General features: G+C 53.6%; 1 protein-coding gene across 1 annotated transcript; it reads left to right on the top strand.

Moving 5' to 3' along the window:
• The first annotated feature begins 349 nt into the window (after nucleotides 1–349).
• On the top strand, nucleotides 350–26,156 carry LOC123761111 (uncharacterized). The gene is made up of 2 exons (XM_069339204.1): nucleotides 350–399; nucleotides 25,475–26,156. Exons 1-2 carry the CDS (start codon nucleotides 350–352, stop codon nucleotides 26,154–26,156), a joined length of 732 nt encoding a protein of 243 aa, XP_069195305.1.
• Nucleotides 26,157–26,509: the final 353 nt, after the last annotated feature.

Raw genomic sequence — 26,509 nt, 5'->3', positions numbered from 1 at the left:
TTCTCGCCGGCGCCTGGGATCGAACCCTCGTCTATAGAGGGAGCGCCGTTCTTATCCCAGTCTGCATCTTTTTCAAGTTTTGTCTTAGTGGTATATGTCGTCGACGTATTTCTAGTGCTACTGTGTTTATTTTCTCGAAGCACTCTTTTAAGTTTGCATTATATAACTGTTCTTCCCAGCATTATTCTGCGAGGGTTTGGTTTATTCGTTCCCAGTTAATCAGTTTATTAAAATTGAATTGGCTGAATACTTCACTTGGGTTTGAAACTAGCTACACAGGTCTATTATCCATGCTAGTCTGAACTTCCATTAGGTTGTGATCTGAGTAACAAGTATTTGTAATCATTATATGTCCCTAATCATCCCTGAGAAGAATGTTCCAAAACCTGATTCAGAAAGGTATTCGAACACTGAGGGGAGAACTCCCTAGAGACGGGGAGGTGGGGAGGAACTCCCTAGAGACGGGGAGGTGGGGAGGAACTCCCTAGAGACGGGGAGGTGGGGAGGAACTCCCTAGAGACGGGGAGGGGGTGGGGGAACTCCCTAGAGACGGGGAGGGGAGGAGGAACTCCCTAGAGACGGAGAGGGGGGGGGAACTCCCTAGAGACGGGGAGGGGGGGGGGGAACTCCCTAGAGACGGAGAGGGGGGGGAACTCCCTAGAGACGGGGAGGGGGGGAACTCCCTAGAGACGGGAAGGGAGGGGGGGAACTCCCTAGAGACGGGGAGGGGGGGGGAACTCCCTAGAGACGGGGAGGTGGGGGGGAACTCCCTAGAGACGGGGAGGGGGGGGGGGGAACTCCCTAGAGACGGGGAAGGGAGGGGGGGAACTCCCTAGAGACGGGGAGGGGGGGGGGAACTCCCTAGAGACGGGGAGGGGGGGGGAACTCCCTAGAGACGGGGAAGGGAGGGGGGGAACTCCCTAGAGACGGGGAGGGGGGGGGGGGAACTCCCTAGAGACGGGGAAGGGAGGGGGGGAACTCCCTAGAGACGGGGAGGGGGGGAACTCCCTAGAGACGGGGAAGGGAGGGGGGGAACTCCCTAGAGACGGGGAGGGGGGGGAACTCCCTAGAGACGGGGAGGGGGGGGAACTCCCTAGAGACGGGGAGGGGGGGGGAACTCCCTAGAGACGGGGAAGGGAGGGGGGAACTCCCTAGAGACGGGGAGGGGGGGGAACTCCCTAGAGACGGGGAAGGGAGGGGGGGAACTCCCTAGAGACGGGGAGGGGGGGGGAACTCCCTAGAGACGGGGAGGGGGGGGGGAACTCCCTAGAGACGGGGAGGTGGGGGGGAACTCCCTAGAGACGGGGAGGTGGGGAGGAACTCCCTAGAGACGGGGAGGGGGGGGCAACTCCCTAGAGACGGGGAGGGGGGGGGAACTCCCTAGAGTCGGGGAGGGGGGGGGAACTCCCTAGAGACGGGGAGGGGGGGGGAACTCCCTAGAGACGGGGAGGTGGGGGGGAACTCCCTAGAGACGGGGAGGTGGGGAGGAACTCCCTTGAGACGGGGAGGGGGGGGAACTCCCTAGAGACGGGGAGGGGGGGGGGAACTCCCTAGAGACGGGGAGGTGGGATGAACTCCCTAGAGACGGGGAGGTGGGGAGGAACTCCCTAGAGACGGGGAGGGGGGGGAACTCCCTAGAGACGGGGAGGGGGGGGAACTCCCTAGAGACGGGGAGGTGGGGAGGAACTCCCTAGAGACGGGGAGGGGGGGGGAACTCCCTAGAGACGGGGAGGGGGGGGGAACTCCCTAGAGACGGGGAGGTGGGGAGGAACTCCCTAGAGACGGGGAGGGGGGGGGAACTCCCTAGAGACGGGGAGGGGGGGGGAACTCCCTAGAGACGGGGAGGTGGGGGGGAACTCCCTAGAGACGGGGAGGTGGGGAGGAACTCCCTAGAGACGGGGAGGGGGGGGGAACTCCCTAGAGACGGGGAGGGGGGGGAACTCCCTAGAGACGGGGAGGTGGGGGGAACTCCCTGGAGACGGGGAGGTGGGGAGGAACTCCCTAGAGACGGGGAGGGGGGGGAACTCCCTAGAGACGGGGAGGGGGGGGAACTCCCTAGAGACGGGGAGGTGGGGAGGAACTCCCTAGAGACGGGGAGGGGGGGGGAACTCCCTAGAGACGGGGAGGTGGGGGGAACTCCCTAGAGACGGGGAGGTGGGGAGGAACTCCCTAGAGACGGGGAGGGGGGGGGGAACTCCCTAGAGACGGGGAGGGGGGGGGAACTCCCTAGAGACGGGAAGGGGGGGGGAACTCCCTAGAGACGGGGAGGGGGGGGAACTCCCTAGAGACGGGGAGGTGGGGGGAACTCCCTAGAGACGGGGAGGGGGGGGGGAACTCCCTAGAGACGGGGAGGTGGGGAAACTCCCCAGCCAGGAGGCGGCAGGGAGACTCCCCAGCAATACGGGCAGCAGCTCCAGCAGCCATACATTAGACAGCACTCCAGCCATAAGCCCCACACGCCGGCGATGAGAGTAATCATCTTGAAAAAGAAACCTCAACACCAAAGAGGATTTATTACTCCCCCTTCACCTCCCCCTTCACCTCCCCCTTCACCTCCCCCTTCACCTCCCCCTTCACCTCCCCCATCTCTTAACATCCCCTCTCCATATTCCCCCTCCCCCCCCCCCCCCTTTAAAAACTGAAATAGAAGTAAAAATAAGACTAATGCTATTCCCGATAAGATGAGAAGCTGTTAAGTAGTGCTTCGTTTTATAATACTCTTAGGGGGGGGGGAGCCCCAAGTAGAGAGCGGCTCTTGCACCACCACCGTCACCACCACCACCACCACCACCACCACCACCGTCACCACCACCACCACCACCACCACCACCACCACCACCACCACCGTCACCACCACCGTCACCACCACCACCACCACCACCACCACCGTCACCACCACCACTGGTTACCACTGTGAAGCACTCCTAACACCACTTGTGCTTCAATGCTCAGCATCAACACGTGATACCTACACTGTACCCGGATGGGGGTTCTGGGAGTTCTTCTACTCCCCAAGCCCGGCCCGAGGCAAGGCTCGACTTTGTGAGAGCTTGGTCCAACAGGCTGTTCCTTGGAGCGGCCCGCAGGCCCACAACCACAGCCCGGTTGGTCAGGTAAGTCTTGCACAAAACTGCCCAGTTATTAACAGCAGACCAAGCTGCTTGGTCGAGGTAAGATGTACGGGCTCTCGCAACAAGAAGTTACCTTGAGATGATTTTGGGGCTTAGCGTCCCCGCGGCCCGGTCCTCGACCAGGCCTCCTGGTTGCTGGACTGGTCAACCAGGGTGTTTGACGCGGCTGCACGCAGCCTGACGTATGAGTCACAGCCTGGTTGATCAGGTATCCTTTGGAGGTGGTTATCCAGTTCTCTCTTGAACACTGTGAGGGGTCGGCCAGTTATGCCCCTTATGTGTAGTGGAAGCGTGTTGAACAGTCTCGGGCCTCTGATGTTGATAGAGTTCTCTCTCAGAGTACCTGTTGCACCTCTGCTCTTCAACGGGGGTATTCTGCACATCCTGCCATGCCTCCTGGTCTCATGTGATGTTATTTCTGTGTGCAGGTTTGGGACCAGCCACTCTACTATTTTCCACGTGTAAATTATTATGTATCTCTCCCGCCTTCGCTCAAGGGAGTACAGATTTAGGTTCTATAGTCGGTCCCAGTAATTTAGATGTTTTACTGAGTGGATTCTAACAGTAAAGGATCTCAGCACTCTCTCCAGGTCAGCTATTTCTCCAGTTCTGAAAGGGGCTGTCATTGGGCAGCAGTATTCCACTCTAGAGAGCACAAACGTCTTGAAGAGTATCATCATCGGTATAGCATCTCTAGTGTGAAAGGTTCTTGTTATCCAACCTGTCATTTTTCTTGAAGTTGTGACGGCTACTTTATTGTGTTCTGTAAAGGTAAGGTCTTCCGACATGAGTACACCCAGATCCTTTACATTGCCTTGAGTTTTGTACGTGGTTTCTGCTTTAATATTTTAATTTTTTCCGTAGCGCAGGAGCTGAACTTATCTTCGTTAAAAACCATATTATTTTCTATGGCCCATAAAAAGACCTGATTTACGAATTTATTTAAGACCTGAATCTCTTCTGAAGGCAGAAGAGATTCATACCACCATTGAGGGGGAAAAAAATAGGAGAACATATAATAACCCGGGGTTCACCAGACAGTGCCAGGAAGCAAAAGCTTCCTGGCACTGAGCAAAACACAAGCAGGAATGGAGGAAATATAGAAGGCAAAGGACAGAGGCAAACCGGATTGGATGCAACAGGGCGTGAAGGATAGATGAAATTGTTTATGTAATAAACTCCCGTGCCTCAAGGATCGGTGCTGGGACCCATTCTATTCCTCACTTATGTAAATGACTTGGCGGCAGGGGTCAAGCTGTGGTAGGTGTAGGAGCTGTGGTAGGTGATGGTGGTGGGTGTAGGAGCTGTGGTAGGTGGTGGTGGTGTAGGAGCTGTAGTGGTGGTGTAGGAGCTGCGGTAGGTGGTGGTGGTGGTGGTGTAGGAGCTGTGGTAGGTGGTGGTGGTGGGTGTAGGAGCTTTGGTAGGTGGTGGGGGTGTAGGAGCTGTGATAGGTGGTGGGGGTGTAGGAGCTGTGGTAGGTGGTGGTGGGGGTGTAGGAGCTTTGGTAGGTGGTGGGGGTGTAGGAGCTGTGGTAGGTGGTGGGGGTGTAGGAGCTGTGGTAGGTGGTGGTGGGGGTGTAGGAGCTTTGGTAGGTGGTGGGGGTGTAGGAGCTGTGGTAGGTGGTGGTGGTGTTGGAGCTGTGGTAGGTGGTGGTGGTGTAGGAGCTGTGGTAGGTGGTGGTGGTGGGTGTAGGAGCTTTGGTAGGTGGTGGGGGTGTAGGAACTGTGGTAGGTGGTGGGGGTGTAGGAGCTGTGGTAGGTGGTGGGGATGTAGGAGCTGTGGTAGGTGGTGGGGGTGTAGCTGTGGTAAGTGGTGGTGGCGGGGATGTAGGAGCTGTGGTAGGTGGTGGTGGTGTAGGAGCTGTGGTAGGTGGTGGTGGGGGTGTAGGAGCTGTGGTAGGTGGTGGTGGGGTAGGAGCTGTGGTAGGTGGTGGTGGGTGTAGGAGCTGTGGTAGGTGGTGGTGGGGGTGTAGGAGCTGTGGTAGGTGGCGCGGGTGAAGGAGCTGAGGTGGTGGCGGGTATATTACTTGTGGTGGGCGGGCGGTGAAGATGTTGACAATTACTCAGGCGCGACAAGGTGAGGCTGAGACAAGGAAGGGGAGGTGAGGAAGGTGTCACCTACACGACTCACTACTTGAGCTGGAGTGCCACCGTCACCCTCCCTCCCACTCCTTCCCTCCCTCCCACTCCTTCCCTCCCTCCCTCTCCTTCCCTTCACCCGTTCCTAAAATGGCAACAATAAGTCCTCTAGTGAATAATCAATTTACAAGCCAGCCGGTTTAACGCTGTGGGACCTGCTTGATGGGGTTCTGAGAGTTCTCCTGCTCCCCGGAGCCCGGCCCGAGGCCAGGCTCGACTAACTGGTGTCAGGAGAGGACTTAATGGTCCTAATCCATTTGGTCTGGATAAGGTGAGCTCTGTCCGACGCGCGCGCACGCGCGCACACATGCGCACACGCGCACACGCACGCACGCACGCACGCACGCACGCACGCACACAAACACACACACACACACACACACACACACACACACACACACAGCCACACACACACACAGCCACACACACACACAGCCACACACACACACAGCCACACACACACACAGCCCCACACACACACAGCCCCACACACACAGCCCCACACACACAGCCACACACACACACAGCCCCACACACACAGCCACACACACACAGCCCCACACACACAGCCACACACACACACACACACACACACACACACACACACACACACACACACACACACACACACAGCCCCCCACACACAGCCACACACACACAGCCCCACACACACACAGCCCCACACACACACAGCCACACACACACAGCCACACACACACACACACACACACAGCCCCCCACACACAGCCACACACACACAGCCCCACACACACAGCCCCACACACACACAGCCCCACACACACACAGCCCCACACACACAGCCACACACACACAGCCCCACACACACACAGCCACACACACACAGCCCCACAAACACACAGCCCCACACACACACAGCCACACACACACAGCCACACACACACAGCCCCACACACACAGCCACACACACACAGCCACACTTGGCTGTGTGTATTGGACAGCTTGAGGCTTCAAGAAGACCTGGACAAGCTGCAGGAATGGTCGAACAAATGGCTGTTAGAGTTTAATCCAAGCAAATGTAATGTAATGAAGATAGGGGTAGGAAGCAGGAGACCAGATACAAGGTATCACTTGGGAGATGAAATACTTCAAGAGTCCGAGAGAGAGAAAGACCTGGGGGTTGATATCACGCCAGACCTGTCCCCTGATGCTCATATCAAGAGGATAACAGCAGCAGCATATGCCAGGTTGACTAACATAAGAACGGCCTTTAGAAACTTGTGTAAGGAATCTTTCAGAACATTATATACCACATATGTCAGACCAATCCTGGAGTATGCGGCACCAGCATGGAGTCCATATCTAGTCAAGCATAAGACTAAAATGGAAAAGGTTCAAAGGTTTGCCACCAGACTAGTACCCAAGCTGAGAGGTATGAGCTACGAGGAGAGACTACGGGAATTAAACCTCACTTCGTTGGAAGACAGAAGAGTTAGGGGGGACATGATCACCACATTCAAGATCCTCAAGGGAATTGACAGGGTTGATAGAGACAGGCTGTTTAACACAAGGGGCACACGCACTAGGGGACACAGGTGGAAACTGAGTGCCCAAATGAGCCACAGAGATATTAGAAAGAACTTTTTTAGTGTCAGAGTGGTTGACAAATGGAATGCATTAGGAAGTGATGTGGTGGAGGCTGACTCCATACACAGTTTCAAGTGTAGATATGATAGAGCCCAATAGGCTCAGGAACCTGTACACCTGTTGATTGACAGTTGAGAGGCGGGACCAAAGAGCCAGAGCTCAACCCCCGCAAGCACAACTAGGTGAGTACAACTAGGTGAGTACACACACACAGTCACACACACACAGCCACACACACACACACAGCCCAACACACACACAGCCCCACACACACACAGCCACACACACACACACAGCCACACACACACACACAGCCCCACACACACACAGCCCCACACACACACAGCCACACACACACAGCCACCGGCGGGGGTGGCGGGGGAGCCGGTGGCTGTGTGGTCAGCGCGCTGGACACGTAATCAAGTGGCCCGGGTTCGATTCGCGGCGTATTGAACAGCAATTTCTTCACTGTTCAACGTATCACTGTTCATTATAATTTATATATATATATATATATATATATATATATATATATATATATATATATGTTGTACCTAGTAGCCAGAACGCATTTCTCAGCCTACTATTCAAGGCCCAATTTGCCTAATAAGCCAAGTTTTCATGAATTAATTGTTTTTCGACAACCTAACCTACCTAACCTAACCTAACCTACCTTTTTCTGCTACCTAACCTAACCTAACCTAACCTATAAAGATAGGTTAGGTTAGGTTAGGTAGGGTTGGTTAGGTTCGGTCATATATCTACGTTAATTTTAACTCCAATAAAAAAAAATTAACATCATACATAATGAAATGGGTAGCTTTATCATTTCATAAGAAAAAAATTAGAGAAAATATATTAATTCAGGAAAACTTGGCTTATTAGGCAAATCGGGCCTTGCATAGTAGGGTGAGAAGTGCGTTCTGGCTACTAGGTACGACATATATATATATATATATATATATATATATAATATATATATATATATATATATATATATATATATATATATATATATATATATATATATATATATATATATCGACTATACACATGTACACAAGAGCCTTGTGGCGCTGGCTCCCACGTTTCTCTATTTAACTCGAAGTTCAATTGTTAATGACTGTATTCAATCCTCCTACGGGTCACTATGCACTTTGTGTTGACTGTGATCAGTAATCTATGGCTGTAACCCCCCTCCCCCACACCCACAAAAAAAGTGTATTTCAAGATTTTAACGGAGCGCGGACAATACGTCTCATCCTCCCTCTCACTCCCCCTCTCCATTAGTACAATACATTCTTAGACAAAACAATACCTTCATAGACACAATACAGTACGTTCTAATACACAATACAATTCTTTCATAGACAATACAGTACGTTCTAAAACATAATACAATACTTTCATAGACAATTCAGTACGTTCTAAGACACAATACAATACTTTCGTAGACACAATACAATACGTTCTAAGACAATACAATACTTTCGTAGACACAGTACATTACGTTTTAAGACAATACAATACCTTCATAGACACAATACAACCGACTACAACAGATCAATTGGGAGACCTGCGACGAGCCACAACTGCCATATCCCAACCCGTTCTCGCAAATTTAATAAGTCAATATTGACTTATTAAATATGTGCATAGGTGACATACTTAACATAATAGATACCCTTAAAAAGATTCATAGAAAACACCGACCTTACCTAACCTTGTTAGTATCTTAAGATAAGCATCTTATTGCTTCGTAATTACAATTATTACCTAACCTATAATAGGTATAGGTTAAGTAATAATTGCAATTACGAAGCAATAAGATGCTTATCTTAAGATACTAACAAGGTTAGGTAAGGTCGGTGTTTTCTATGAATCTTTTTAAGGGTATCTATTATGTTTAGTATATCACCTATGCACGTAGTTAATAAGTCAATATTGACTTTACGAATTTGCGAGAACGGGTTGCATATCCACACCACCAACAGCCCGTGTTGATCAAGTATATCTCTGGTCCTGTGATTCATTATTGGTAATAACTGCACTAACACGTGTACGTAAACGACCCATTATTGCCCATTGTATGCCATTATTCCCCTTTATAAATAAACAAATAATGTGCCCACATTACATTTCAATTAAACAGTTTTGGGTTATCATTTACATTAATTAAATGGGGGGAAATGTGTTAGATTTATATGAGTTATACCTGACGGTTACCGGAGAACTGTGAGGTAAATGATAGAGGTAGACCAGTGAATAGCACTGTGTGGTATATATATTATATATATATATATATATATATATATATATATATATATATATATATATATATATATAGGTATATATATTATATATATATATATATATATATATATATATATATATATATATATATATATATATATATAAGATGTATTTAATGTATTGATAATTTTAATGTATTTATGAAAGTATTCCTTCTGAAGATGTATTTAATATACGAAAGTACTTAAGGAAATTCCTGTTTCATTTTCCTCCGTGGTCTGACATTGTCACATTCTTAATCACGTGTTTATTTTCGTGATATATATATATATATATATATATATATATATATATATATATATATATATATATATATATTTATATATATATATATATATATATATATATATATATATATATATATATATATATATATATATATTATTAAATATGACCGAATAAGTAAGATTAATAATTCTAACACGAATTTTCTCAATCTTTCGTACATTATGCTTCACTGTTGGAGGTAAATCAAAAATCACTTCTCCAAAATTCATTTTTATTTCTAGTCTGACGCGACACGGGCGCGTTTCGTAAAACTTATTACATTTTCAAAGACTTCACAAATACACAACTGATTATGCAAGTTCTAATCAGTTGTGTATTTGTGAAGTCTTTGAAAATGTAATAAGTTTTACGAAACGCGCCCGTGTCGCGTCAGACTAGAAATAAAAATGAATTTTGGAGAAGTGATTTTTGATTTACCTCCAACAGTGAAGCATAATGTACGAAAGATTGAGAAAATTCGTGTTAGAATTATTAATCTTACTTATTCGGTCATATTTAATAATATATGTCTACAGGAAAGACTGCTACCAAAATATACTAATATATATATATATATATATATATATATATATATATATATATATATATATATATATATATATATATATATATATATATATATATATATATAGGGAAGGGAGTACCACCTCTGGCTGGAAGAAGGGGGACCCATAGCCTCGGAGGAAACCACACATAACGCATTGGAGGGAATGTAGGTCCCCTCCAATACAGTTTCTGTGTGCTTTTCTCCTACTACCCCCTTCCTTTTTTTTTTTCCTTTATTGTGTATTTAAAGGTTACAAAACATACAAGACAAATGCCTAAAGGTTATGGATCTCTTGAAGCTCCTCCGCTTCTGGACAGGAACCGAGGACGCAGCAAGCATTTCCCCTCTGGATCGCCACACTGAGACGCTGAAATAAAAAACTGGAAGCCCTTGGGTCTCTGGTGACGTCAATGAGCTTGGAACCCAATTCCTTGAGAAATCCCAAGGCACTCTTGCCCCAGGGGCCATGCGTCTCAGACGCTATGGGAACAAAGAGGTATTGACCTTCCAGTCGCCTGTACTTGAGTGATTTTGCTGTTTCCCTGTGGTTGGCCGCCCCACCTGCTTGATCAGCTCAGAAGTGTACACAAGCTATGGCTTGTGTACACTTCGGGTGGATCAGCCAGGGAGGATACGCATGTGTAGTCCCACACCAACTGTGTATATATATATATATATATATATATATATATATATATATATATATATATATATATATATATATATATATATATATATATATATATACACACACACACACACACATATATATACCAGTTGATCAGCCCAGCAACTAGGAGGCCTGATCGAGGACCGGGCCGCGGGAACACTAAAGCCTCGAAATCACCTCAAGATAACCTCTCAAGATATGTCATAGCGGTCTAGCAACTGTGATAGGCAGAAGTATCCTGAACCCATTATTGCCCAGAGTTATGTACAAGCTGTGATTCCATGTGTTTTATGGTCTTAAATTTTAGCGCTTTTTCAAAGAATTATAATTCGTAGTAAAAAAAAGTTTATAATTCGTAGCTTTACTACCTCCTTTGTGCAATGACACGATCTCCGTTGTTTTAAGTATTGTCAGGGATGACACCAATATCTAGGGCCTGTGAGAGGGAAGGGAAAGCGGCCGGGAAGGGGTGGAAGGTGGAGAACTGGGGCCAGATTCACGAAGCACTTACGCAAGCACTTACGAACGTGTACATCTTTCCTCAATCTTTGACGGCTTTGGATACATTTATTAAACAGTTTACAAGCATGAAAACTTGCCAATCAACTGTTGTTATTGTTATAAACAGCCTCCTGGTGCTTCGGAGCTCATTAACTGTTTAATAACTGTAAACAAAGCCGCCAAAGATTGAGAAAAGATGTACAGGTTCGTAAGTGCTTTCGTGAATCTGGCCCCTGGAGAAGTCAACCACCACCCCAGCTTACCTGTCGACCACCACCCCCAGCTTACCTGTCGACCACCACCCCAGCTTACCTGTCGACCACCACCCCAGCTTACCTGTCGACCACCATCCCAGCTTACCTGTCGACCACCACCCCAGCTTACCTGTCGACCACCACTCCAGCTTGTCGACCACCACCCCAGCTTACCTGTCGACCACCACCCCAGCTTACCTGTCGACCACCACCCCAGCTTACCTGTCGACCACCACCCCCAGCTTACCTGTCGACCACCACCCCAGCTTACCTGTCGACCACCATCCCAGCTTACCTGTCGACCACCACCCCAGCTTACCTGTCGACCACCACCCCAGCTTACCTGTCGACCACCACCCCAGCTTGTCGACCACCACCCCAGCTTACCTGTCGACCACCACCCCAGCTTACCTGTCGACCACCATCCCAGCCTACCTGTCGACCACCACCCCAGCTTACCTGTCGACCACCACCCCAGCTTACCTGTCGACCACCACCCCAGCTTGTCGACCACCACCCCAGCTTACCTGTCGACCACCACCCCAGCTTACCTGTCGACCACCACCCCAGCTTGTCGACCACCACCCCAGCTTACCTGTCGACCACCACCCCAGCTTACCTGTCGACCACCACCCCAGCTTACCTGTCGACCACCACCCCAGCTTACCTGTCGACCACCACCCCAGCTTACCTGTCGACCACCACCCTAGCTTACCTGTCGACCACCATCCCAGCTTACCTGTCGACCACCACCCCAGCTTGTCGACCACCACCCCAGCTTACCTGTCGACCACCACCCCAGCTTACCTGTCGACCACCACCCCAGCTTGTCGACCACCACCCCAGCTTACCTGTCGACCACCACCCCAGCTTACCTGTCGACCAACACCCCAGCTTACCTGTCGACCACCACCCCAGCTTACCTGTCGACCACCACCCCAGCTTACCTTTCGACCACCACCCCAGCTTACCTGTCGACCACCACCCCAGCTTACCTGTCGACCACCACCCCAGCTTGTCGACCACCATCCCAGCTTATCTGTCGACCACCACCCCAGCTTACCTGTCGACCACCACCCCAGCTTACCTGTCGACCACCACCCCAGCTTGTCGACCACCACCCCAGCTTACCTGTCGACCACCACCCCAGCTTACCTTTCGACCACCACCCCAGCTTACCTGTCGACCACCACCCCAGCTTACCTGTCGAGCACCACCCCAGCTTACCTGTCGACCACCACCCCAGCTTACCTGTCGACCACCACCCCAGCTTACCTGTCGACCACCACCCCAGCTTACCTGTCGACCATCACCCCAGCTTACCTGTCGACCACCACCCCAGCTTACCTGTCGACCACCACCCCAACTTACCTGTCGACCACCACCCCAGCTTACCTGTCGACCACCACCCCAGCTTACCTGTCGACCACCACCCCAGCTTACCTGTCGACCACCACCCCCAGCTTACCTGTCGACCACCACCCCAGCTTACCTGTCGACCACCACCCCCAGCTTGTCGACCACCACCCCCAGCTTACCTGTCGACCATCACCCCCAGCTTACCTGTCGACCACCACCCCAGCTTACCTGTCGACCACCACACCCAGCTTACCTGTCGACCACCACCCCAGCTTACCTGTCGACCACCACCCCCAGCTTGTCGACCACCAGCCCAGCTTACCTGTCGACCACCACCCCAGCTTACCTGTCGACCACCACCCCCAGCTTGTCGACCACCACCCCAGCTTACCTGTCGATCACCACCCCAGCTTACCTGTCGACCACCACCCCAGCTTACCTGTCGACCACCATCCCAGCTTACCTGTCGACCACCACCCCAGCTTACCTGTCGACCACCACCCCCAGCTTACCTGTCGACCACCATCCCAGCTTACCTGTCGACCACCACCCCCAGCTTGTCGACCACCACCCCAGTTTACCTGTCGACCACCACCCCAGTTTACCTGTCGACCACCACCCCCAGCTTACCTGTCGACCACCACCCCAGCTTACCTGTCGACCACCACCCCCAGCTTACCTGTCGACCACCACCCCAGTTTACCTGTCGACCACCACCCCCAGCTTACCTGTCGACCACCACCCCCAGCTTGTCGACCACCACCCCAGTTTACCTGTCGACCACCACCCCAGTTTACCTGTCGACCACCACCCCAGCTTGTCGACCACCATCCCAGCTTGTCGACCACCACCAAAGCTTACCTGTCGACCACCACCCCAGCTTACCTGTCGACCACCACCCCAGCTTACCTGTCGACCACCACCCCAGCTTGTCGACCACCATCCCAGCTTGTCGACCACCACCAAAGCTTACCTGTCAACCACCACCCCAGTTTACCTGTCGACCACCACCCCAGTTTACCTGTCGACCACCACCTCAGCTTGTCGACCACCACCCCAGTTTACCTGTCGACCACCACCCCAGTTTACCTGTCGACCACCACCCCAGTTTACCTGTCGACCACCACCCCAGTTTACCTGTCGACCACCACCCCAGCTTGTCGACCACCACCCCAGTTTACCTGTCGACCACCACCCCCAGCTTGTCGACCACCACCCCAGTTTACCTGTCGACCACCACCCCAGTTTACCTGTCGACCACCACCCCAGCTTGTCGACCACCATCCCAGCTTGTCGACCACCACCAAAGCTTACCTGTCGACCACCACCCCAGCTTACCTGTCGACCACCACCCCAGTTTACCTGTCGACCACCACCCCAGCTTGTCGACCACCACCCCAGTTTACCTGTCGACCACCACCCCAGCTTGTCGACCACCACCCCAGTTTACCTGTCGACCACCACCCCAGCTTGTCGACCACCACCCCAGTTTACCTGTCGACCACCACCCCAGCTTGTCGACCACCACCCCAGTTTACCTGTCGACCACCACCCCAGCTTGTCGACCACCACCCCAGTTTACCTGTCGACCACCACCCCAGTTTACCTGTCGACCACCACCCCCAGCTTACCTGTCGACCACCACCCCAGCTTGTCGACCACCACCCCAGTTTACCTGTCGACCACCACCCCAGTTTACTTGTCGACCACCACCCCAGCTTGTCGACCACCACCCCAGTTTACCTGTCGACCACCACCCCAGCTTGTCGACCACCACCCCAGTTTACCTGTCGACCACCACCCCAGTTTACCTGTCGACCACCACCCCCAGCTTACCTGTCGACCACCACCACAGCTTGTCGACCACCACCCCAGTTTACCTGTCGACCACCACCCCAGTTTACCTGTCGACCACCACCCCAGCTTGTCGACCACCACCCCAGTTTACCTGTCGACCACCACCCCAGCTTACCTGTCGACCACCACCCCAGCTTGTCGACCACCACCCCAGTTTACCTGTCGACCACCACCCCAGTTTACCTGTCGACCACCACCCCAGTTTACCTGTCGACCACCACTCCAGCTTGTCGACCACCACCCCAGCTTGTCGACCACCACCCCAGCTTGTCGACCACCACCCTAGTTTACCTGTCGACCACCACCCCAGCTTACCTGTCGACCACCACCCCAGCTTGTCGACCACCACCCCAGTTTACCTGTCGACCACCACCCCAGTTTACCTGTCGACCACCACCCCAGTTTACCTGTCGACCACCACCCCAGCTTACCTGTCGACCACCACCCCCAGCTTGTCGACCACCACCCCAGTTTACCTGTCGACCACCACCCCAGTTTACCTGTCGACCACCACCCCGGTTTACCTGTCGACCACCACCCCAGTTTACCTGTCGACCACCACCCCAGTTTACCTGTCGACCACCACCCCAGTTTACCTGTCGACCACCACCCCCAGCTTACCTGTCGACCACCACCCCAGTTTACCTGTCGACCACCACCCCAGTTTACCTGTCGACCACCACCCCAGTTTACCTGTCGACCACCACCCCAGTTTACCTGTCGACCACCACCCCCAGTTTACCTGTCGACCACCACCCCAGTTTACCTGTCGACCACCACCCCAGTTTACCTGTCGACCACCACCCCAGTTTACCTGTCGACCACCACCCCCAGTTTACCTGTCGACCACCACCCCAGTTTACCTGTCGACCACCACCCCCAGCTTGTCGACCACCACCCCAGTTTACCTGTCGACCACCACCCCCAGCTTACCTGTCGACCACCACCCCCAGTTTACCTGTCGACCACCACCCCAGCTTGTCGACCACCACCCCAGCTTGTCGACCACCACCCCAGCTTGTCGACCACCACCCCAGTTTACCTGTCGACCACCACCCCCAGTTTACCTGTCGACCACCACCCCAGTTTACCTGTCGACCACCACCCCCAGCTTACCTGTCGACCACCACCCCAGTTTACCTGTCGACCACCACCCCAGTTTACCTGTCGACCACCACCCCCAGCTTGTCGACCACCACCCCAGTTTACCTGTCGACCACCACCCCAGTTTACCTGTCGACCACCACCCCCAGCTTACCTGTCGACCACCACCCCAACTTACCTGTCGACCACCACCCCAGCTTACCTGTCGACCACCACCCCAGTTTACCTGTCGACCACCACCCCCAGCTTACCTGTCGACCACCACCCCCAGCTTACCTGTCGACCACCACCCCAGCTTACCTGTCGACCACCACCCCCAGCTTACCTGTCGACCACCACCCCAGCTTACCTGTCGACCACCACCCCCAGCTTACCTGTCGACCACCACCCCCAGCTTACCTGTCGACCACCACCCCCAGCTTACCTGTCGACCACCACCCCAGCTTACCTGTCGACCACCACCCCCAGCTTACCTGTCGACCACCACCCCAGCTTACCTGTCGACCACCACCCCCAGCTTACCTGTCGACCACCACCCCCAGCTTACCTGTCGACCACCACCCCCAGCTTACCTGTCGACCACCACCCCCAGCTTACCTGTCGACCACCACCCCCAGCTTACCTGTCGACCACCACCCCCAGCTTACCTGTCGACCACCACCCCCAGCTTACCTGTCGACCACCACCCCAGCTTACCTGTCGACCACCACCCCCAGCTTACCTGTCGACCACCACCCCAGCTTACCTGTCGACCACCACCCTAGCTTACCTGTCGACCACCATCCCAGCTTACCTGTCGACCACCACCCCCAGCTTACCTGTCGACCACCACCCCCAGCTTACCTGTCGACCACCACCCCCAGCTTACCTGTCGACCACCACCCCCAGCTTACCTGTCGACCACCACCCCAGCTTACCTGTCGACCACCACCCCCAGCTTACCTGTCGACCACCACCCCAGCTTACCTGTCGACCACCACCCCCAGCTTACCTGTCGACCACCACCCCCAGCTTACCTGTCGACCACCACCCCCAGCTTACCTGTCGACCACCACCCCCAGCTTACCTGTCGACCACCACCCCCAGCTTACCTGTCGACTACCACCCCCAGCTTACCTGTCGACCACCACCCCAGCTTACCTGTCGACCACCACCCCAGCTTACCTGTCGACCACCATCCCAGCTTACCTGTCGACCACCACCCCCAGCTTACCTGTCGACCACCATCCCAGCTTACCTGTCGACCACCATCCCAGCTTACCTGTCGACCACCACCCCCAGCTTACCTGTCGACCACCATCCCAGCTTACCTGTCGACCACCACCCCCAGCTTACCTGTCGACCACCACCCCAGCTTACCTGTCGACCACCACCCCAGCTTACCTGTCGACCACCATCCCAGCTTACCTGTCGACCACCACCCCCAGCTTACCTGTCGACCACCATCCCAGCTTACCTGTCGACCACCATCCCAGCTTACCTGTCGACCACCACCCCCAGCTTACCTGTCGACCACCACCCCAGCTTACCTGTCGACCACCACCCCAGCTTACCTGTCGACCACCATCCCAGCTTACCTGTCGACCACCACCCCCAGCTTACCTGTCGACCACCATCCCAGCTTACCTGTCGACCACCATCCCAGCTTACCTGTCGACCACCACCCCCAGCTTACCTGTCGACCACCATCCCAGCTTACCTGTCGACCACCACCCCCAGCTTACCTGTCGACCACCACCCCCAGCTTACCTGTCGACCACCATCCCAGCTTACCTGTCGACCACCACCCCAGCTTACCTGTCGACCACCACCCCAGCTTACCTGTCGACCACCACCCCCAGCTTACCTGTCGACCACCACCCCCAGCTTACCTGTCGACCACCACCCCCAGCTTACCTGTCGACCACCACCCCCAGCTTACCTGTCGACCACCACCCCCAGCTTACCTGTCGACCACCACCCCCAGCTTACCTGTCGACCACCACCCCCAGCTTACCTGTCGACCACCACCCCAGCTTACCTGTCGACCACCACCCCCAGCTTACCTGTCGACCACCACCCCAGCTTACCTGTCGACCACCACCCTAGCTTACCTGTCGACCACCATCCCAGCTTACCTGTCGACCACCATCCCAGCTTACCTGTCGACCACCACCCCCAGCTTACCTGTCGACCACCACCCCAGCTTACCTGTCGACCACCACCCCAGCTTACCTGTCGACCACCATCCCAGCTTACCTGTCGACCACCACCCCCAGCTTACCTGTCGACCACCATCCCAGCTTACCTGTCGACCACCATCCCAGCTTACCTGTCGACCACCACCCCCAGCTTACCTGTCGACCACCATCCCAGCTTACCTGTCGACCACCACCCCCAGCTTACCTGTCGACCACCACCCCAGCTTACCTGTCGACCACCACCCCAGCTTACCTGTCGACCACCATCCCAGCTTACCTGTCGACCACCACCCCCAGCTTACCTGTCGACCACCATCCCAGCTTACCTGTCGACCACCATCCCAGCTTACCTGTCGACCACCACCCCCAGCTTACCTGTCGACCACCACCCCAGCTTACCTGTCGACCACCACCCCAGCTTACCTGTCGACCACCATCCCAGCTTACCTGTCGACCACCACCCCCAGCTTACCTGTCGACCACCATCCCAGCTTACCTGTCGACCACCATCCCAGCTTACCTGTCGACCACCACCCCCAGCTTACCTGTCGACCACCATCCCAGCTTACCTGTCGACCACCACCCCCAGCTTACCTGTCGACCACCATCCCAGCTTACCTGTCGACCACCATCCCAGCTTACCTGTCGACCACCATCCCAGCTTACCTGTCGACCACCATCCCAGCTTACCTGTCGACCACCATCCCAGCTTACCTGTCGACCACCACCCCAGCTTGTCGACCACCACCCCCAGCTTACCTGTATAAAAAAAAGTCAACGTTACATTCATACTAAAAAAAATGTCCCCGAAATAAACACCACACAACAGCATTTTATATAATCTAAAATTATGTTAAAAACAAACCTCACTACACTATCAGTGAGTACACTGTGTGGTGAGTACACGGTGGTGTGGTGAGTACACTGTGGTGTGGTGAGTACACTGTGGTGTGGTGAGTACACTGTGGTGTGGTGAGTACACTGTGGTGTGGTGAGTACACTGTGGTGTGGTGAGTACACTGTGGCGTGGTGAGTACACTGTGGTGTGGTGAGTACACTGTGGTGTGGTGAGTACACTGTGGTGTGGTGAGTACACTGTGGTGTGGTGAGTACACTGTGGTGTGGTGAGTACACTGTGGTGTGGTGAGTACACTGTGTGGTGAGTACACTGTGGTGTGGTGAGTACACTGTGGTGTGGTGAGTACACTGTGGTGTGGTGAGTACACTGTGGCGTGGTGAGTACACTGTGGTGTGGTGAGTACACTGTGGTGTGGTGAGTACACTGTGGTGTGGTGAGTACACTGTGGTGTGGTGAGTACACTGTGGTGTGGTGAGTACACTGTGGTGTGGTGAGTACACTGTGTGGTGAGTACACTGTGGTGTGGTGAGTACACTGTGGTGTGGTGAGTACACTGTGGTGTGGTGAGTACACTGTGGCGTGGTGAGTACACTGTGGTGTGGTGAGTACACTGTGTGGTGAGTACACAGTGGTGTGGTGAGTACACTGTGGCGTGGTGAGTACACTGTGGTGTGGTGAGTACACTGTGGCGTGGTGAGTACACAGTGGCGTGGTGAGTACACTGTGGCGTGGTGAGTACACTGTGGTGTGGTGAGTACACTGTGGTGTGGTGAGTACACGGTGGTGTGGTGAGTACACTGTGGCGTGGTGAGTACACAGTGGCGTGGTGAGTACACTGTGGCGTGGTGAGTACACTGTGGTGTGGTGAGTACACTGTGGTGTGGTGAGTACACTGTGTGGTGAGTACACTGTGGTGTGGTGAGTACACGGTGGTGTGGTGAGTACACTGTGGTGTGGTGAGTACACTGTGGCGTGGTGAGTACACTGTGGTGTGGTGAGTACACTGTGGTGTGGTGAGTACACGGTGGTGTGGTGAGTACACTGTGTGGTGAGTACACTGTGGTGTGGTGAGTACACTGTGTGGTGAGTACACTGTGGTGTGGTGAGTACACTGTGGCGTGGTGAGTACACGGTGGTGTGGTGAGTACACTGTGGCGTGGTGAGTACACTGTGGTGTGGTGAGTACACTGTGGTGTGGTGAGTACACTGTGGTGTGGTGAGTACACTGTGGTGTGGTGAGTACACTGTGGTGTGGTGAGTACACTGTGGTGTGGTGAGTACACAGTGGTGTGGTGAGTACACTGTGGCGTGGTGAGTACACTGTGGTGTGGTGAGTACACTGTGGTGTGGTGAGTACACAGTGGTGTGGTGAGTACACTGTGGCGTGGTGAGTACACTGTGGTGTGGTGAGTACACTGTGGTGTGGTGAGTACACTGTGGTGTGGTGAGTACACTGTGGTGTGGTGAGTACACTGTGTGGTGAGTACACTGTGTGGTGAGTACACTGTGGTGTGGTGAGTACACGGTGGTGTGGTGAGTACACTGTGTGGTGAGTACACTGTGGTGTGGTGAGTACACTGTGGTGTGGTGAGTACACTGTGGCGTGGTGAGTACACTGTGGCGTGGTGAGTACACTGTGGTGTGGTGAGTACACTGTGGTGTGGTGAGTACACTGTGGTGTGGTGAGTACACTGTGGCGTGGTGAGTACACTGTGGCGTGGTGAGTACACTGTGGTGTGGTGAGTACACGGTGGTGTGGTGAGTACACGGTGGTGTGGTGAGTACACTGTGGCGTGGTGAGTACACGGTGGTGTGGTGAGTACACTGTGGCGTGGTGAGTACACGGTGGTGTGGTGAGTACACGGTGGTGTGGTGAGTACACGGTGGTGTGGTCAGTACACTGTGGCGTGGTGAGTACACAGGGCGTGGTGAGTACACTGTGGTGTGGTGAGTACACTGTGGTGTGGTGAGTACACTGTGGTGTGGTGAGTACACTGTGGCGTGGTGAGTACACTGTGTGGTGAGTACACTGTGGTGTGGTGAGTACACTGTGGCGTGGTGAGTACACGGTGAGGTGAGTACACTGTGGTGTGGTGAGTACACTGTGGCGTGGTGAGTACACTGTGGTGTGGTGAGTACACTGTGTGGTGAGTACACTGTGGTGTGGTGAGTACACGGTGGTGTGGTGAGTACACTGTGGTGTGGTGAGTACACTGTGTGGTCAGTACACTGTGGTGTGGTGAGTACACGGTGGTGTGGTGAGTACACTGTGTGGTGAGTACACTGTGGCGTGGTGAGTACACTGTGGCGTGGTGAGTACACTGTGGCGTGGTGAGTACACTGTGGCGTGGTGAGTACACTGTGGCGTGGTGAGTACACTGTGGCGTGGTGAGTACACGGTGGTGTGGTGAGTACACTGTGGCGTGGTGAGTACACTGTGGCGTGGTGAGTACATTGTGGCGTGGTGAGTACACTGTGGCGTGGTGAGTACACTGTGGCGTGGTGAGTACACTGTGGCGTGGTGAGTACACTGTGGCGTGGTGAGTACACTGTGGTGTGGTGAGTACACTGTGGCGTGGTGAGTACACTGTGGCGTGGTGAGTACACTGTGGTGTGGTGAGTACACGGTGGTGTGGTGAGTACACGGTGGTGTGGTGAGTACACTGTGGCGTGGTGAGTACACGGTGGTGTGGTGAGTACACTGTGGCGTGGTGAGTACACGGTGGTGTGGTGAGTACACGGTGGTGTGGTGAGTACACGGTGGTGTGGTCAGTACATTGTGGCGTGGTGAGTACACAGGGCGTGGTGAGTACACTGTGGTGTGGTGAGTACACTGTGGTGTGGTGAGTACACTGTGGTGTGGTGAGTACACTGTGGCGTGGTGAGTACACTGTGTGGTGAGTACACTGTGGTGTGGTGAGTACACTGTGGCGTGGTGAGTACACGGTGAGGTGAGTACACTGTGGTGTGGTGAGTACACTGTGGCGTGGTGAGTACACTGTGGTGTGGTGAGTACACTGTGTGGTGAGTACACTGTGGTGTGGTGAGTACACGGTGGTGTGGTGAGTACACTGTGGTGTGGTGAGTACACTGTGTGGTCAGTACACTGTGGTGTGGTGAGTACACGGTGGTGTGGTGAGTACACTGTGTGGTGAGTACACTGTGGCGTGGTGAGTACACTGTGGCGTGGTGAGTACACTGTGGCGTGGTGAGTACACTGTGGCGTGGTGAGTACACTGTGGCGTGGTGAGTACACTGTGGCGTGGTGAGTACACGGTGGTGTGGTGAGTACACTGTGGCGTGGTGAGTACACTGTGGCGTGGTGAGTACATTGTGGCGTGGTGAGTACACTGTGGCGTGGTGAGTACACTGTGGCGTGGTGAGTACACTGTGGCGTGGTGAGTACACTGTGGCGTGGTGAGTACACTGTGGTGTGGTGAGTACACTGTGGCGTGGTGAGTACACTGTGGCGTGGTGAGTACACTGTGGTGTGGTGAGTACACTGTGGCGTGGTGAGTACACTGTGGCGTGGTGAGTACACTGTGGCGTGGTGAGTACACTGTGGCGTGGTGAGTACACTGTGGCGTGGTGAGTACACTGTGGCGTGGTGAGTACACGGTGGTGTGGTGAGTACACTGTGGCGTGGTGAGTACACTGTGGCGTGGTGAGTACACTGTGGTGTGGTGAGTACACTGTGGCGTGGTGAGTACACTGTGGCGTGGTGAGTACACGGTGGTGTGGTGAGTACACTGTGGTGTGGTGAGTACACTGTGGCGTGGTGAGTACACTGTGGTGTGGTGAGTACACTGTGGCGTGGTGAGTACACTGTGGCGTGGTGAGTACACGGTGGTGTGGTGAGTACACTGTGGTGTGGTGAGTACACTGTGGCGTGGTGAGTACACTGTGGCGTGGTGAGTACACTGTGGCGTGGTGAGTACACGGTGGTGTGGTGAGTACACTGTGGCGTGGTGAGTACACTGTGGTGTGGTGAGTACACTGTGGCGTGGTGAGTACACAGTGGCGTGGTGAGTACACTGTGGCGTGGTGAGTACACTGTGTGGTGAGTACACAGTGGCGTGGTGAGTACACGGTGGCGTGGTGAGTACACGGTGGTGTGGTAAGTACACTGTGTGGTGAGTACACTGTGGTGTGGTGAGTACACTGTGGCGTGGTGAGTACACTGTGGTGTGGTGAGTACACTGTGGTGTGGTGAGTACACTGTGGCGTGGTGAGTACACTGTGGCGTGGTGAGTACACTGTGGTGTGGTGAGTACACAGTGGTGTGGTGAGTACACAGTGGCGTGGTGAGTACACTGTGGCGTGGTGAGTACACTGTGGTGTGGTGAGTACACTGTGGTGTGGTGAGTACACTGTGGTGTGCTGAGTACACTGAGGTGTGGTGAGTACACAGTAGTGTGGTAAGTACACAGTGGTGTGGTGAGTACACTGTGGCGTGGTGAGTACAGTGTGGTGTGGTGAGTACACTGTGGTGTGGTGAGTACACTGTGGCGTGGTGAGTACACTGTGGCGTGGTGAGTACACTGTGGTGTGGTGAGTACACTGTGGCGTGGTGAGTACACTGTGGTGTGGTGAGTACACTGTGGCGTGGTGAGTCCACTGTGGCGTGGTGAGTACACTGTGGTGTGGTGAGTACACTGTGGTGTGGTGAGTACACTGTGGTGTGGTGAGTACACTGTGGCGTGGTGAGTACATTGTGGTGTGGTGAGTACACTGTGGCGTGGTGAGTACACTGTGGTGTGGTGAGTACACTGTGGTGTGGTGAGTACACTGTGGTGTGGTGAGTACACTGTGGCGGGGTGAGTACATTGTGGTGTGCTGAGTACACTGTGGCGTGGTGAGTACACTGTGGTGTGGTGAGTACACTGTGGCGTGGTGAGTACATTGTGGTGTGGTGAGTACACGGTCCTCTGGGGTGTTCAGCTAGTGTAGTCCTCAGAGGTGTTCAGCTAGTGTGGTCCTCAGAGGTGTTCAGCTAGTGTGGTCCTCTGGGGTGTTCAGCTAGTGTGGTCCTCTGAGGTGTTCAGCTAGTGTGGTCCTCTGAGGTGTTCAGCTAGTGTGGTCCTCTGAGGTGTTCAGCTCGTGTGGTCCTCTGAGGTGTTCAGCTAGTGTGGTCCTCTGGGGTGTTCAGCTAGTGTGGTCCTCTGGGGTGTTCAGCTAGTGTGGTCCTCTGGGGTGTTCAGCTAGTGTGGTCCTCTGAGGTGTTCAGCTAGTGTGGTCCTCAGAGGTGTTCAGCTCATGTGGTCCTCTGGGGTGTTCAGCTCGTGTGGTCCTCAGAGGTGTTCAGCTAGTGTGGTCCTCAGAGGTGTTCAGCTCATGTGGTCCTCTGGGGTGTTCAGCTAGTGTGGTCCTCTGAGGTGTTCAGCTAGTGTGGTCCTCAGAGGTGTTCAGCTAGTGTGGTCCTCTGGGGTGTTCAGCTAGTGTGGTCCTCTGAGGTGTTCAGCTAGTGTGGTCCTCAGAGGTGTTCAGCTAGTGTGGTCCTCTGGGGTGTTCAGCTAGTGTGGTCCTCAGAGGTGTTCAGCTAGTGTGGTCCTCTGGGGTGTTCAGCAAGTGTGGTCCTCTGGGGCGTTCAGCTAGTGTGGTCCTCTGGGGTGTTCAGCTAGTGTGGTCCTCTGAGGTGTTCAGCTAGTGTGGTCCTCTGAGGTGTTCAGCTAGTGTGGTCCTCTGAGGTGTTCAGCTCGTGTGGTCCTCTGAGGTGTTCAGCTAGTGTGGTCCTCTGGGGTGTTCAGCTAGTGTGGTCCTCTGGGGTGTTCAGCTAGTGTGGTCCTCTGAGGTGTTCAGCTAGTGTGGTCCTCTGAGGTGTTCAGCTAGTGTGGTCCTCTGAGGTGTTCAGCTAGTGTGGTCCTCTGAGGTGTTCAGCTCGTGTGGTCCTCTGAGGTGTTCAGCTAGTGTGGTCCTCTGGGGTGTTCAGCTAGTGTGGTCCTCTGGGGTGGTCAGCTAGTGTGGTCCTCTGAGGTGTTCAGCTAGTGTGGTCCTCTGGGGTGTTCAGCTAGTGTGGTCCTCTGAGGTGTTCAGCTAGTGTGGTCCTCTGAGGTGTTCAGCTAGTGTAGTCCTCTGGGGTGTTCAGCTAGTGTGGTCCTCAGAGGTGTTCAGCTAGTGTAGTCCTCTGAGGTGTTCAGCTCGTGTGGTCCTCAGAGGTGTTCAGCTAGTGTAGTCCTCTGAGGTGTTCAGCTCGTGTGGTCCTCAGAGGTGTTCAGCTAGTGTAGTCCTCTGAGGTGTTCAGCTCGTGTGGTCCTCAGAGGTGTTCAGCTAGTGTAGTCCTCTGAGGTGTTCAGCTAGTGTGGTCCTCAGAGGTGTTCAGCTAGTGTAGTCCTCTGAGGTGTTCAGCTAGTGTGGTCCTCAGAGGTGTTCAGCTAGTGTAGTCCTCTGAGGTGTTCAGCTAGTGTGGTCCTCAGAGGTGTTCAGCTAGTGTAGTCCTCTGAGGTGTTCAGCTAGTGTGGTCCTCTGAGGTGTTCAGCTAGTGTGGTCCTCAGAGGTGTTCAGCTAGTGTGGTCCTCAGAGGTGTTCAGCTAGTGTGGTCCTCTGAGGTGTTCAGCTAGTGTGGTCCTCTGAGGTGTTCAGCTAGTGTGGTCCTCTGAGGTGTTCAGCTATATTTCCGGTTCCTAAATATAAACCATTCCCGATACTAGTGGAAATATACTAGATACCAATATTATCACCAATATTATCAATATAGGTGGCGGCCATATTGGCGGCCATATTGGCGGCCATATTGGCGGCCATATTGGCGGCCATATTGGCGGCCATATTGGCGGCCGTATTGGCGGCCATATTGGCGGCCATATTGGCGGCCATATTGGCGGCCATATTGGCGGCCATATTGGCGGCCATATTGGCGGCCGTATTGGCGGCCATATTGGCGGCCATATTGGCGGCCATATTGGCGGCCATATTGGCGGCCATATTGGCGGCCGTATTGGCGGCCATATTGGCGGCCATATTGGCGGCCATATTGGCGGCCATATTGGCGGCCGTATTGGCGGCCATATTGGCGGCCGTATTGGCGGCCATATTGGCGGCCGTATTGGCGGCCATATTGGCGGCCGTATTGGCGGCCATATTGGCGGCCATATTGGCGGCCATATTGGCGGCCGTATTGGCGGCCATATTGGCGGCCATATTGGCGGCCGTATTGGCGGCCATATTGGCGGCCGTATTGGCGGCCATATTGGCGGCCGTATTGGCGGCCATATTGGCGGCCATATTGGCGGCCATATTGGCGGCCATATTGGCGGCCGTATTGGCGGCCATATTGGCGGCCATATTGGCGGCCATATTTTAAAAATCTCCACAATCGCGTACCCAAGCTAGAAATCATCACCAGAAATCAAGAAAACTTTTTACGTTAAGAACAGGAAGAAGCACCCGTGCTGTGGTCCAGGATTACCGCCTCAGTGGCCTCTGAATTAGACAGCGAGCTGCGGCATCTAACAGCCTGATCGGCCAGGGCCAGGATTTCAACAAGGATTTACACACGTATTTAATAACCTGTAAATCTTTAATCAAGCTTTAGCGGCTTTGTTTACATTTTTAAAGAGTTAAGAGCGTCTACACTTCCCAGTTAAGTTATTATTGTTACAAACAGCCTCCTAGTGCTTCGGAGCTCATAAACTGTTTAATAACTGTTCAGCCTGTCCTCATAAATAAAGGCTAAAATCCATCCC

Source organism: Procambarus clarkii, chromosome 41, assembly GCF_040958095.1.
Source record: "Procambarus clarkii isolate CNS0578487 chromosome 41, FALCON_Pclarkii_2.0, whole genome shotgun sequence".
NCBI classification, from domain to species: domain Eukaryota; kingdom Metazoa; phylum Arthropoda; class Malacostraca; order Decapoda; family Cambaridae; genus Procambarus; species Procambarus clarkii.
This window is presented reverse-complemented; position numbering and strand designations above follow the sequence as displayed.

Bases quoted from the DNA above. Each gene is read 5' to 3' on its own strand.
- LOC123761111 (XM_069339204.1), top strand. From the start codon at position 350: ATGTCCCTAATCATCCCTGAGAAGAATGTTCCAAAACCTGATTCAGAA. The intron at 400-25,474 runs GTATTCGAACAC...TCCCGATACTAG, and splicing joins CCAAAACCTGATTCAGAAAG to TGGAAATATACTAGATACCA.